We start from the raw sequence: 16018 nt of genomic DNA on the forward strand, positions 1-16018 counted from the left end.
GAGAGAAAACCTGATAACGAGTCCATGTACAATCTAAGATCTCTAAGGAGATCTGAAATTCTCAAATGTTCTTTCTTTCATATATTGAGATTTAATCTTTCAGTAAGTGTAACAAACTACAAATAAAACTGTAACTGGAAGAATAAAGAATACAAGTTACTTTCTCCAAAAGAACCAAGTACATTTGCCTTTCTTTTTCAACTGTAACAAAATTATGATACAATCTCACGTTCACTGCACTAACATCTATCTTTCTAACACCTGTTTCAAATGTTTACCTTGTGGTTTACAATCGATGCACCCAATAGCATTTCATAGACCCATCTGTAGATTTAAAATGAGGGTCTATCTTTAATGCCAACTCTTTCAAGAAGTGACAATAGCATTTCCCAATATTACCAACAACACCATTGTCTTTCTGAGACAAAAGAATGGACTATATCGGTCACTCACAATATACAACTGCAACCGCCATCTTGTACAAAAATTTGATTGTGTTCGAACCAAAACACATCTGCTAGAAGCCCCAACTAAGAAAGTGTCCACTGGAAAATCAAAGTAGCTTGCTACTTCGCCGCCTTGATGGCCCTCCAGGAAAGAGCTTCATAATCCATCCCAATACCCTTTCCACCACCTATTCCAGACAAAGGAATCAGCAGATTAATTCAAAGAATCCATCAAATGAATCAGCGCAAAAAAAAAAAAAAAAATTGACCACAAAAAAGAAATTCTAGTAGCTATCAAGATGGACTAATTTGGCTGATATTATGGAAGGAAAATATTCGAGGATCAAGGACTTGCTTCAAATTTTATCATGTGAGTAAAGCAAAACTAAATCAGCAGCTCCTCAACGTAAATAGCAGTCCATTTACTTGTAATTATAAGTAACAAATTTCATTGCCTTAACACATATAGAGCTTATGACTCATCTATCTGAAAGGTTTCCATAGTGGCTATCTATTTAAATAGGCTTCTTAGTCTACTGATGCTTTGTCTACCCTTACCCCTCATACCAGATCAGACAAAATTCTTATTTGAAATTTCAGTAGGCACCAAAACATAAACCAAAAATGAGATAAAAAACCAGAGAGAACAGAGCATAATTCAAGGAGAAGAGATCATAGAGCAGAAGACAACATTTAAAACACGAGTAGATTTTAATCACATGATCCCATTTTGGAAAAGGTGTTCATAGAAATACTTCTGTTAAGGATCATCCTTTCCCTCTAATTAGCAAATCACAACTGAGAATGCCCAACCTACAAGCTTATATCTCGCAGTCTAAATGAAATGTCCAAAACTAATTAATTACCAAAGGTTAAGCCCAACCCTGACAATTTGAGTAGAATTTGAATTAAATAAGTATCGCTACCACAATATCAGTAGGATGAGTAAATAAGACTCAAATCAATCCTTCCACCATAAAGGTATTATAATCAGAAGACTTCTAAAAATAAAATCATAGAGCTGGAGTAACTGAAATGTCTAAGGAAGCTGAATGAAGGAAATAGATTTAAGTACCTCATCTCCTTCATCTGCATATGGAGTATTATCGTTCACTGTACGAGTATCAGGTTGTCTTGCTGGGGTAACGTCATTCACCATACTCTGGGCAGTCAAAAGCTCTAATCTCTGAGTTTGAACTTCAAGTTTTCGAGTTAACTCCTTATTCAAGTCCTTCAGTGAGACAAGTCCAACAATCAAATTTTACAGAGGAATCTTCAAATGCAGCACCAAGAAGGAAAACAAACTATACTTGTAACCTCAAATGCCCCAAAGCAATTGTCGCAACTTTCTATTTTAAAAACTTTTAGGAATGTTTTGTATTAGTTACACGAGTTAGAAAACAAGCAATAGATGGAAGCATCCACCTATCACCATAGACAAAAAAAATTTATAACATTTAGTTAAAAAAGACATTCCTTTAGCTAGTTAATTCCATCAACTACCGTTTGGGCCAACTTAAACTAATTCTTTTAAGGGCATTATGCAGAACCTTTTTTCCCTATTCCTGGTGACAAAATGAAGTTGCCAATGAAATTAATTGCAGCTAAGGCTTTGCAGAGCTCTAAGATGCCTAGTACACTTGTTAAACACTCGGTTTTTTTTAAGGGGCAACTCATCTAGACTAGGCATCCAAAGCGCCTCAACCATCAAAATGATTTTTCAGCAAAGTTGAATCATTGGCAGCCTCCTTCTGTCATTTTTTTTTTTATTTTCAAACTCCACTAGACATAACACCGTTTCTCGACAGGAGGTAAGAAAAGTAAGTTTCAGAACAACACCTTACCTCTTCAAATGAGTTTTATTTACGTGCATGTATTTATACATGTACATCAAGAAGAGGAGATTTTGAGTGAACTACGTGATGACAGAGATAAAGAAGAGATCCATAGCCTTCTAAGCCAACTTCCATAATTGTCCAAGCGAGAGTTTGAAAAACATGTCATCATGAGATATATGGTCTAAGTCAGCTTAGGAATAAGATTGATATGACCTCTGTTACAGTATAGAAAGTCAGGTACTTAGCTTTACCTATTATTTCAAACTTCACTGATACCACGAATAATCAAATTTAATGTTCTGTAACCTTCTTTTCAATACTTCCACCCCACTCCACCAACCGATATATGGTCCGATTATAACACTACAACTATTTGCTTCAAAGCATGTTTGACGAAGCTTTTTGACAATATAACCATTATAATCTGGTTGGAGAGTAATACCTTAAGCTTAGAGCTTTGAGACGATTCAACAAACAAGGCTTGTGCCAACTCTTCTTTTTCCAAGGTTAACTGCCGTTACAGAAGTGCCACATAAGATTGAAAAGCAAAACTGAAAAAGCATCTATACAATAAAAGGAGACAAACTACAGAAGTCAACCTCTGAAATTAATGTGTTAATGTTCTCAATCATTCTTGTCTGGTCAGGAGGAATAGCCAAAGATAAATCTTGAAGGTTGAAATCCCTGTTATCATGCAGAAGTGGAAGACTGGAAGAATCATTTCCATGATTGCCTTCCATATTAGAAGTGCTGGTGCTGGTATCTACGTCGTCGTTTTCACCTGAAGAGATAATATATTTTTGGAATTAATAACATGAAAAGAAAGTCTAGACAAACAAAAGGAAAAGGAGTCAGAAATAGTTATTCAAGAAGTACAAGTAAACAGAGCATCCTCTTCGGATAAGTTATAAAGCCACCAATAGAAAAAAAATAGTCCTAGTAAGATCCAGTCATAGGAACATACTAGCAACAAAGTTTCATAGTTCTTAAAATGGTGACTACCCCTGTTTAAACAATCAATCATTGGAAGTAAAAACCACAGTGAACAGCATTGAAAATAAAAAGCCAATGCATAAACCCATTCTAGGTAGAAAAGAGAATTCCTACACAGCCCAAATCTCCCCACCTTTTTATAAATTAGAAGCCTGTGATGGATTTACTCCACATTGAAGTAGGCAAAGGAAAGGAATCAGACTTGGAGTATTAGTATACTAAATGTTCAAGTGCAAAGGGGAGAGACATGAAAGTTGAAGAATTGGACGACAATTTCAATCTGAGCTAATTAAAACACAACAGGATCCACCCTGGTCTCTTTGGACCTTTTGGTGTGAAGGAGAGAAATTCAGAACCCACTGCAGCTTTCAGTGAGTATAAGAACCCCTTCTTCTCCTCCCCCCCCCCTCCCCAATAACCTTCTTCAAAACTTAAAAAAAAAAAATGAAGAGATGTATACCACAAACAATGCCTTATACCATTTCAATTAACATTTAACTGTTGATCAGAAAATTCCTCATACTTGCTGTTACGGATTGGGCTTTTCTATAAGTTCTAGACAATATGTAGATCAAATAGGACAACGAAAAAAATATTTACGCAGGGAAATTTATGTGTATAAGCTGTTCTATAGATCAAAATAAGGTGCATGGTAGAGCAGGGTTGGGTAAAAAAACCCAGTCAATGATGTCTAAGATATAGACCAGGGAAATAATGTTAAGAAGGTTGGATGGTAAATTTTCAGAAATATAAAAATCCTGCCCTGCTATTATGTTGTTGCATGAAACTAAGCAGATCTAAGTCTACCTGCCATTACACATGGCGAATCTATTTGATTAAAACTAAAACCTCCAAGATCATGATTGTCCAAATGGTGCTGAGACTTGCACTTACCTCATTCAGCTTTCCGAATGAGAACAAACAGATAACAATTTGTAATATTTAAATTCTTTAATATGTAAGCTGGTTGATCCAATAGGATGGCATGCTTGAAAATACAAAGAAAGCTCATTGGAGGCTTGGAAACAGTTTTGATAGGAGTGCCAGCACAACCTATACATGGTCCACCAAATTGACAGTGTCGAGAAATTATTCAATGCATAAAGCAGGAGAAAAACCCACGTGCAGACAAAAAAAAAAAGCATATCTTTTTCTTTAGCCTGATGCACAGCCAGATGAGTAAAATGAACAGATGTCAATTATTGAAGTGTCTGTGATGTACACACCTTGGTTTGACAAATTGGTTTTTTGAATTGGTTAGGCTCTAGATCCATTTTAATTATGCCTTTGACGGAGATCGACAAATTAATTGTAAAGGAAAGATAAACATACATCATAAAGTGCTACAGACAGAAAGATATCAAAGTATCATAGCTTCCAATACCTTCTTGTAATTGAACAACAGGGTACCTGAAAATGGTTTCAACACCAATGGCAAATTGAAATAAAATATATGACATATTGCACAAGGATTTCAGTTAATGGGTTTTGCGTTACGCCAACAGCCACAAACAGCAAAAGGATCAATAAAGCCATCGATACAACTCAAACAAGAAAAGATATACATCCATATTTTCATAGATAAGAAATGCATCAGAATAACATACGAAGATCTTCCGTCGAGGTTGAAACATCTTTCTTACTAGTTGGACTCTTGCTAACCTCAACAGCCTTACCACTTCCAGATGCTTTTCGTAGCTTGGACTGCAACAGTTTCTTTTCTGTCCAAGAAAAATTTAAATACAGTAAAAACGATGTCTAAAATATGTCATGTGGAGTAAGTCAAATAGACATACGAGTTTGAAGGTTATACTTCACAAACATAAGTGACAAATTTCATGGAAATAACTTAGAATGACTCTGGATACATCAAAAAATCCAGCAACCAACAGCAATCTCCACTGATCAACTTGACTTGGCAAAGATACAAGATCAGAATATTTAGTGAAGCATATGGAATTTACAATACCATGCTCTTGAATGTTATGGGCCACCACATCAATTTGTTATGCATCAAATATATCAGAGTTCAACCAGATATACCGTAAATTCTTTACAGTATCACATACAGCACATTCTGCAGAGTATATGATCATTTAACCTTCATACAAACAGAACTACTATGAGTTCAAGCAATCCTAGCAAGAATTTCCATCAAAGTAAAATTTCTTTTCACTGCATGGTTTATGAGATGCTGATCATTGCCTAGTCATTGAAAGCAATCTCAATGCTATAATCTTGCCCAACCAACAAATGACACAAAAAAATTGGCACATAGAAAGAAGAAAAACATGGACAAAATATTGCCAGGCAAATGCAAATTTATGAACTGGTGAATTCAATTTACTAAGGTGTTCCTGCAAAAGACCCGTCTATATAGATTTTGTCATAACCGAGAAAAGAAAGTGTGTGTAATATAACTGTCCAAAAAAGTAGGAATGGCGGACCAAACAAACTCAAGCAAATCTCAGCTTACAAAAATTAAACTTAGTGTTGAATGAGCAAATCATGTGCTACAAGTAATTTACAAAGTCATAAATTGATTCATGTGCTACACAACCACCTAGCCTTCAAATTATTAAATCAGAAAACTGTTTCACAACTACACAAATAAAAGTCCAGAACATGCCAGGTTCAACATCTTTCCCAGTATTACCTTTAAAAAGATTCTTGGACTTTTTCTTCAGACAATGCTCGGGCAGAAGAGCAACCACTACTAGAAAGTTTTATGTCTAGCTAGTCACATAAAAACAGAGTGATATTTAACAAGCTCTGTAAGTAGAAGAAAATTTTTAATAAATCATCTTGTTTGCAGCAATTCTAGGTGTTGTCCAGCAGAACTCATAGGCATCTACACCATTTATTTGTGAAATTCTGCAAGTTTTACAAGGCACTACAGAGTAATTTCACGAGAAGGAAAAATTAATGTGGATGCAATGATCAGGACATATACCATAGAAGGTTATGCCTTACCTTCTTGTAATGCAGCAATCGTTGATTGCAGATCCTGACGGTCCTTCTCAAGGCTCGACATTTTCTTCCTGCATAATCCAATAAGGAAACTTTTTTAAAAAATAACTGATATTAATGCAGAAAAAATGCCAAGAAAGATCAATTCATGTAAGTTAAAGGCGTCAATTCACATTGACCAAGCAGCCCATGTAACATAAATGCCAGGCCCAATTATGTGGAAGAAAGACATTTTACACATAAACTACCAGACATAAAGAAATTTTAAAAAATAAGAAAAAAAGGCAGCAGCCTTAAAAATCACAAATCTATGCTGTTATGACCTTTGCATAAATCTCTAAGAGTCAAGCAGATGGTAAATTGCAACACCCAGAGCCAATATGGGAAATTAAAAAGCGCCAGAATCCATAAGAGGCTGAAAAACACAAAAATTTTATACTTTATCCAAACTAATCCTACCTACCAAAATCATAAAACATCAATAGATCCTAGATATGCAAGTCTTTTATCTCATTACAACTCCACAAAAACCTTTACCCACTACGTATGCTTTTCTTCACCTTTACACAAGGAATTAGCAGCTCTTCCACATTAGATATAGAAAATAAAACTATATAATACGACCAATTACATGCTTCATCCAGTGACATATATAACATTTTAGGCAAAAATCAATTTGAACTTGCAAGTTTATTCAAACCTCTGATAAGAAAATTTTTCAACTGAAGTTTCAGATACAGGTGAGAAATATCAGGAGCATGGGAAAACAATATTGAACATTCTCCTCATTGTTGGCCAAAAACTAACCCAGTCAAACCCCTTGTGTTATTCTGAAAGAAAACTATCATAAAGTAACTATCATCTTTTTTTCAGAAGATATAGCAAATATTTTAACATTAAATTTGTCAATAAATCGTTTATACATTTGCGGATCAGAACCAGGTAATATAACCCCCCCCCCCCAACAAAAAAAAAGACACCCAAAATGTGAGAGAAAGAAGTTATCAACACCCAAATGTGAAATTCATACTTGAAAGAAGAAATTTCAGCTTGTGACTCCTCCAGCTGTCTCTCCAGTTTTAGCTCATTAGACCTCAATCGAAGAGCCTAGACAAATGAATAAGCAAATTTATATCACCAAAAGGTTCACAATATCACAAGAAGTTGTTCACCAGGCCATACAAACATATACAGAGTAACAAATTCAAAACCCTTGATGTTAGACAGCACTCTAGACAAAATAAAAATCATCTTCGCACTGCAGGCTATTCTCAACAAGATAAAACAAGGACACTATCAGGATATTCTCCAAAAAGTACAGAATTTTTTCTTTTTCCAGACTTCTGAAAGAAACAGACACTTCACTCGCATTTATCATCCATTTACAAGGAAAGTGAATCTACATATTTGAGTAAATATCCAAAGGTCCATCTAAAACAAAGAAGTCACTGGTAAGAAGAGGTGCAATTCCAACACCAAACCTGAAGTCAAATACTCTCTTCCGACTTGAGATATAATGCTAGCATAATTCTCTCAAATTAGGGTAGAATTAGAGGTTACCACATCAGAAATCTTTATCAGATAATCAGGTGTGTATTTATTTGCATAATACCTCCAATAATGTCAGTCTACTGCAGAAGTAATTTACAAAGATTGCCTTAAATGACCATTAAAATTTCCCAGAGCCATGAGCATGATATCTTCTAACTTGATTTAAATAAAAAAAAAAAAAACGACGACGACAAATTTGAGTCCTATTAATCATTCTCAGCATCTATTGAAGACAGCATTCCAAAGACTGAAAAAGAAGTTCAAAAATTAGGGAAATGGATAAAAGCGTCTAATCAAAAGTGATTCACCTTTTGTTACATCCTCTTCAAAACTACAACACCCATTACACAGATCATAAGAGACACCTAATTTCCTTTTTTTATATCAAAATATTGAGTATCAAGATAACAGCACACATGTATTTGTATATAATAAAATCAAACAGCCAATGAAAAAGTAAAATTAGCCCTGTGCAGCAATCACCTGTTCAAATTATTACACTGGTAGAGAGATTACTTTATACTGAGTACCTAGTCTATATTTTACCACTGCCGCGCTTTCCTATCATCAAAAGGACCTAAGCATATATGTAACCTGGCAAATTATTGCCATAAGATAAATAAAAAATTACCTTCTCTTCCAACCCTATAACTTCAGATGCCAATAACCTGGCACGCTCATCTGCTGCATTACATTCCAATTGCGCGTTCGCATATTCTATTCTCACAGCTTCCAGCTCCACCTACAAAGAGAAATTATTTTCAGATATAAAAATTATACACCTGAAGAAAGAATGTACAACAAGTTGATATCATATTATCCATCATACAATGATGACAGAACAGATGGTTCGAATCCCTAGGTTGAAAGCAAAAAAAATGGTAAACAAAAATTATTCAAACCTAGTTATCAAACCTGTTTTGGACCCTAAATCAAAAAAGAGCAGTTCCATTCATAAACTGCTGATGCATGGAATTATGGCCAGTCAACTATGTCAATAGATGTTATTCCCCTAGAGGTTACACAAGTTTCAGTGAAGGTGGCTGGTAATGTTGACCTTGGCTCAAGGTTTGAGTTATTGCCACACATATCAGACATCCGAGTAAAGCAAATCATGTAAGCCCTCGAATTGAGGTTGTGTCTAATTAATAACAAAATCTGCATCAAATGCCCTAGGGTTGTGTCAGCAATCAAAAAATAGCCATATCAGAGAAGTTAATTTTATGCATATAATGAGCATGGAGTAAATACCAAACCACATTGATGAAAAAAACACCTTTAGTATCAGCTTCATTGTCACTCTGCTCCTGTTAATTGCCAGAATCTACCTAAGCTGATAATTACATCTCAAGAACTTTCAGAGAAACCCACCACTGAACAGATTACTTGCTAACATTTCCATGCCGACCTTTATGTCCAAAGGAAGACACGGTTATTCTTGATGACTTAAATGATGCCAAAAGATTATGAGGAGAACTTTATTCCAATTTACTTTTGCACATTGCTAAATTTCCTTAATATTGTTCAAAAGCTGAATATCTACCCAAACATTGAATTAAGCTTAAAAATTTAGAGAAATATACACTCTCAAAAATGAAAGAATCAAATACTGCAAGAACTGGTCATGAACTAGCCAAAACCCAACTTCATTAAAGCTTAGTCCCATCTTTTAACATTCAGCCACACCAATTGTAGGGGAAAATGCAATAAAAGTATAAATCTAGCATCAAAATTGCTTGTAAGAAAATCTTAGTTGAATTTTACATCACGGTAACCATGTTTATGGTCAAGTTTTTGGACAACAGCATGTGAGCAGCTGATCAATAACTCCATCGGTTTATCCTCATATTGTTACAAAATCTAACAATAAAAGATGCAATGCAAATGGCCCCAGAAAGTGTGAGACTCTGAAGCTGTATGGTCATGATGCTGTTTATGAAGCAGAGTAATTTCTGATATAATTGAAAAAGAAACCCTAGTATTCAGTAGCATAGAATAACTCAGTAGAGGCAAGGCCATTAAACTATAAATGCTAACCAGATTCGCTCTAATTTCCTCTTGTAACTTCTCCATGTCAGATTTTAGTTGGTTCACAGCACTTCCCTGGACAGAAAGAACAAGTCTTATAAGCCAAAAGCACAGGTGACAGCAAAAGTTCAAAATGGATACAATAAAATGAAAATGGCCAGTGGGAATAATAAAAGTTAATAACATATAAATTGAAATTTAAAAAAAAAATACAAACAAAGAAAACCCACAGCACCGTGAATGGAATTTTACAAAGTCCATTTACAGATACTCCCAACATCAATACACTAGAAAATAGTCAATCACAACTGCACTTAACATTCCTTATGATGTATAACAGTTGCATTTGTCAGCATCCAACCAACTTGAAGATAAAAATGAGGACAAAAAACACCCCAAAATGATCTACCTTATATCAAAACTATAAGGCTGCTATACATAGACATTGAACCACATCATCAGCCAGAAAAATTATTCTAAGTATTGCGGTGGACACCACCAAAATAGTAGCACAACCAAAACTATACCCCCTAACACAACACCAATCCAGTATCTAATAACAACAAAGACTGAACCACCTTTGTCCCTTCAAGAGCCAAAGGAGATTTTTTCTGTTTTTCCTGTCATTCTCACTATCAATTCTCCAGAAGGCTAAATTAACAGCCAAATTAGAAGCTATGCTGGGCTGCCTCCTGTGCAGGCATTGTAACAAAGACTCCAAGACCTTACTGATAATAAAGAGAGACTAATAACAATCAAATTTTTCTAGAGATCTTCCAAGTAAAAATTTTGAGGATACAATATGCAAAGAGATGTAAAGTAACAGAGGCACAATACCTCCTTTAAAGATAAGTAAAGCATACACATGAAAGAGTCCGTACAAGCATCATAAGTAAACCATGAATAAAATGCAAGCAAGAAAAACAGTCAGTAACTTATTCTTATCCAGGCTGTACAAGCTTAATCAGAACATATAGTTGACTAAGAGACATTGACCAAAGAAATCTAAGAAACATACTTATAGTCATGTAAGCAAACACACTATTTTTAAAGAAAAGTAGCATGTACTTGAAAGAACAATTTCTACAAATAGACACAAAAGTCAAAACCCACAAGTTTGACAAGAAATAACCTGTTGATTATAGTTATCTGTAAGAGCCGAATTTTCAGCAGCCAAGGACTCTGCCAAAGCTCGTGAAGCATCAAGCGCACGTTGCAAAGAAAATTTCTCTTGTGTTAAATCTTCAATATGCTGAAAATCAAGAAGATAGTGAAAACAGAAAAGAAAATAATGTTAGAGTGTTACCAGAAAAGCCTGAGGCCATTCCACTTTAATCCATACTACAGTTACATGTCAATGCAACTTCCATGGCTATTTTCATCATGGATATCTTTTAACAATTGGTAAATCACAATTAGCACATGTGCCACAGCAGTATAAATCATCTTATGCAATTCACTGCCTGTGTACACTTACATCTAATTTTGGTATATGAACTAGTATATCAATTTATCCATCTCCAAAAATTGTTCTTCAACTAGCATGTACCTCTAAAAAACGGACCACAACAAAGGTATACATGTATCAGTCACAAAAGAAAACATAGACTCCATTTTTTTCTTTGGGGGTGGTAGGGGGAAGCCCAAAACCTAACCCAAAATGCCCTTTAGATGATTCAAACAAAAACTCTAAAATAGATCAAAGGTTAAGCCTTACAATTTGATCTCCCTTTATCTACCCAGTTTTAATTAGAAAATGATTACTTAGAAAAGCTACTGCAGCATAACCCAAAAAGACAAAATAGAATGAAAATGAGTGCCCGCATAATGAATGTATAGTGAAGTAATGTTCAGCAATACAAAAAAGAGGGGGAAAAACACCAAAAACCTGTTCTAGCGCAGCAAAATCTTCATCTTGTTTCCGTGGATAAAGCTCTTGTCTATTATCCAAGCCTTTGTCCATAACTTGCTTGAACATGTCTGCCCCATTACCCAAAGCAACGGAAGATTGTGTTGAGATATGTGCAGGATACGAGCCTAAAGTGTCCTCTGGGTGTATTTTTGAACCAAGTAGCTCAACCTTTGGTCCAGACACAGGAGGTGATGCAGAAGGACCTCGTGATATATTGATGGAATCAAGGAAAGATGGACGAGACCTCCTGACATTAGTTTCTGAGGATAGAGTTTGTTGCCTATAATTTGATGAGCTGAAACTAGAATTGTAAGAGTCAAGTGTCCATGGAGATAAGTTATTAGCACCAGACAACTGAGCTGAGCTGCTATTAAACTTGCTCTCTCCTAGATCAGAAACCATGGAATTATTATAGTCATAAGCGCCCATCTTCTCCACTACAAAAGAAAAGTAGTGACTATTACTCATTGTGGACTGCATGGAGACTTCCATTGAAAAAACAAAAAACCTTAGACAGCTATGTGAGAAAACAAGCAGCCATTTTACAAGAAAAGTTCTAGGTAGTCAAGAGCAATGGAGATTTCAATTATGTGTTATAAAATCACAAGAATGTATAGACACAAAACCAATTAAACAACAATGGAATTACCTCCAAAAGATGAGGACATATGGTTGCTAAATCCGTGATTCCCATAACCTGAGTTTTCAGGTAGAAAAACATTTCCAGAATCCTCAGGAAAACCATTTGCAGTGAAAGAATGAGACCTTTTAGAATTAGTTACTGAGAGATCTTTCAAGTAACTATCACTGTTACTAGGCAAGGTATCATACAACCCATCATAACCAAACGGTCTTGAAGTACTGTCAATGTTCTCAGATGGCAGCAGAAGAGCAAAAGTTTGATCTATTGCAACTCCAGATGATGTGCTTTCTAAGGCTCCATCAATTCCTTTTTTGTTTTGTGGGTCATAATCCGCATTAAGTTGTGAAGTGTCATCACCTCTAAATTCTTTGTCTGATGACCGAGAATGCAATGGTCCGAAAGTGTTAACTGCAAATTCATTTAAAGGAGGAAGGTTTGCACTTTCATAATGAGAAAAACTAAAGCCACTTTTCTGGGATGCCTCAGTTTCTTTGCTATCTTTGTTAATTACTACACCAGAAGGTTCTGAAACAGCAGCTCCAACTGCATCAGATGTACCAGCTACATCAGAATCAACAAGCCGTACACGTTCAGAATCCGAAAGTTGCTTCTCATGGGACCCCCCATCAGAGGTGTTAATTTGGGTAACAGAGGTAGTCTTTTTGGCCCTTTCAGCAGCTTTTTTTTTACGGAACTCCTCTAGCTGTGAGGCAATAAATAAGCTAGTCAGAGTGATCAAAACATCACAGTTTGTATCCAACTTTTCTATATAACAAGATTCCTTTAAATTTGTCATTTACTATGATAAACTATTTAACAAGGGCTAGACAACATCTGAAAAAGTTTGAAATGCATAGGAAATATCTATTCCAACCAGTATATTCCTTAACCTTTACCACACAGGTCACTGAACAACAAGTAGCAAGAACAAATCCACTGAACAACAAACCCACTATTGCCTGAGTATATGTTTCTATTTTTTATAACTCTTCCCCTTAGATAGGAAAGTTACTCCACACAACCACCCTTGATGCCCACAACATAAAGGAGCTGTGCCAAGACTTGTCTTGTGGTCTAGTACCAAGCAAGGACCGACAAAATGAAGTGGAAAACCTGGTTGTTTAGCTAACAAAACAAGCTATGACTTCAAAACAAAAAAACTCCATCTTGACCGTATCAAAAAATACTTCTTTCAACAGCCTAATTTTCTCGTTACTAGTATGATATTATTCAAAAAAAACTCTTTAGAGCACCCATGTTAGTATATTTCTTTTTCCAACTTTTGCTAAAATCTAGAAGCATAGAAGAGGAGGGAAGAAGTAGCCAAGCAAAGGTGGGATGGTGTCGGCAGGAATGGAACTTTTTCCGAAACTTTAAAATTTGGAACAAAAAAATCTTAGTTAATGGGCTACATACGCAATGCAAGGTTTAATTGGCTTTAGTCTTCCTATTTGTGAGCACCAGTTACACGCTGCAACAGATGATATAGACACCTAAAGAACCATAATCTCCCAAAATACAAGATAAACAAGCACGTATGCAGCTAGATCAATAAATTCAAATTGAAAATGCTACCACAATCTTTAAACTACCATTATTGAATCAGCCATCATCCACCTTCCAACAAATATAATCCCAGAAAATATATCCAGAGAAACAATGTAACTTCAAGCAAGTAGCAAACCCAATTGGAAAACCAAAAATTTTAACTAAGAAATTAAACAAATTTGGCACCTTTCTTTTTCCAGCTTCCAAATGGTCTTGCTTTCTCATAACCTGCGCCGACGCCATTCAAATTCTTCAATTCCAAAAATCTTCCCCTTACCACTTCCACCTTCCCCCTTCTATATCCCTATCAAAAACCTTGAATTTGAGAGCAACCCTAGTTTCAAATATTACCGCGACGATCAAATCAAATGTGTATATACAAATACATTCAGGTACGAGTAAATTCCGAAAAATAAATTGTTCTTTTGAACAGAAAAACGGTCGAGTTTTCACCCAAAGATTTCAAAATTTTGAAATCAGAATTCTGGCAAAAGGGTAACAACCGTGAAATTTTCGAATCCGATCTGATCGGAGAGAGAGAGTTCCTTTTTCTTTTTCCTTTTTCGGTTTATTTGTTCGAGCAGATCTCCCGTTCTCTCTCCATTTCTTAATTTTCCGGTAATGTTTGTACATTTATTTCTTCTTCTTTTTTTCCGGCTTGCTTTTTTTTCCCGTCCCTGGTGGCTGGTCAGGAATTTCACTTTTAGTCCCTTACGTTCAATACTAGTTCCATTTTAGTCCATAATGTTTCATTCCAAAACATTTTTTGTTTTTTGTTCAACAAAATTTTTTTAGACATGAGCATTATAAGGAGGAAATTCTATGGGAGGCAATAATTGAATTGTCATATGTGTATTCTTAAAAATGAAAATTTTTAAATTTTGTCTTGATTTTATCTTATTTTTCCCTTATGTACTATAATAATAAATTGACTATGGTATGATTATAGTATGAATTGTATGCATGTTATTTCTTAAAAAACGAATTTACATGCGTCACATAAATAATTCAAATTGAAGAATATTGACTTTACTCATTTTAAACATTTATTATTCAACTCTCATTCGTTTTTGCATTCTAAATATAAACTCTATTAGTTAACGCCTTGTTTGGATTGCTCCTTTCCGTCGAAAAATATTGTCGTTTTCCGTGATCACATTTCCCTATCACCTTTTTCCCTCACATATATCAAATCGCTACAGTAATTTTTCCATGAAAAATGACGGAAAATGCAATCCAAACACAACCTAAAATTTTGCTCATATGCATATTTGCTAATTTATCTATCATTGTTGGAGGACAACAAACAACTTGCTAAGTCATCTTAGACTCTTTGAAAAAGATCAAATGTGTTAAAGTTTAAAAATGAAAAACTTAGAGTCTGTTTGGAAAGGTATTTTCTCAAAAAAATTTTATATTTTTCGTGAACATATTTTTTAATTATCCTCTTATCTCACATATATTAAATTATTATAATATATTTTTCTGTAAAAACTCCAAAGAAATAGCAATCCAAACAAGGCCTGAAAATGTTAAACGAATACAAGTGAGCTGAAAAACAAAATACAGTAAACATAAAGGATGATAACTGCAATTATCCCTTATGATTTAGGTACTAGACTAGTACTCTTGGATTCGAGGGTGTTAAACACACCTGTTGGTTACGGTGAGCTAGGATTGTGACGCATTAGAAGGCAAGCTAAGAGGACACGTGTAAAATTATCGATTCGGTTGGTGAGGTTTGGAAGGTGACAGATACGGGGCTGGCTTCCATCAGGTTGGAGCTCTAAACCGGTTTAAATGGGTTTCAACTTTTCGTCCATAAATGGGTGCAAACTTTTAAACCAATTAAATGGTTCTAAGGAGGGTTTCAACTTTTCAATTTTCATGCATTTCTTCACAAATTTATTGGGGTTATACATATCCGATTCCAAGCAGCTTATGTCCCACATGATTTAGCTCCCTCTGGGGTTGCAATGCATATATCCAAAAAAAAAAAACCCCACTTTTAAGCACTAAAATTTTTCTAAAAAGTGTTTGATAATATGAAACCTTTCACTTACACTAAAAAATGATGATGGGATAATAT

General features: G+C 35.1%; 1 protein-coding gene across 2 annotated transcripts; it reads right to left on the reverse strand.

Moving 5' to 3' along the window:
* Positions 1–58: 58 nt before the first annotated feature.
* Positions 59–14557, reverse strand: LOC140037600 (protein BLISTER-like). Of its 2 annotated transcripts, XM_072082090.1 has the most exons (14): positions 14433–14557; positions 14116–14233; positions 12388–13084; positions 11715–12175; positions 10959–11078; positions 9836–9901; positions 8430–8540; positions 7278–7354; positions 6251–6318; positions 4885–4998; positions 2884–3065; positions 2727–2795; positions 1522–1677; positions 59–634 (listed from the first exon to the last, which is right to left on the reverse strand). In XM_072082090.1, the coding sequence occupies exons 2-14, from the start codon at positions 14170–14172 to the stop codon at positions 554–556; spliced, it is 2259 nt and encodes a 752-aa protein (XP_071938191.1). In that variant the 5' UTR covers positions 14173–14233; positions 14433–14557; the 3' UTR covers positions 59–553. The 2 variants fall into 2 exon arrangements, with proteins under 2 accessions (XP_071938191.1, XP_071938189.1); XM_072082088.1 differs by having other exon boundaries at positions 14116–14534.
* Between the last annotated feature and the right edge of the window lie 1461 nt (positions 14558–16018).

The sequence above is a fragment of the Coffea arabica genome, chromosome 3c (assembly GCF_036785885.1).
Source record: "Coffea arabica cultivar ET-39 chromosome 3c, Coffea Arabica ET-39 HiFi, whole genome shotgun sequence".
In the NCBI taxonomy this organism is placed as follows: Eukaryota; Viridiplantae; Streptophyta; class Magnoliopsida; order Gentianales; family Rubiaceae; genus Coffea; species Coffea arabica.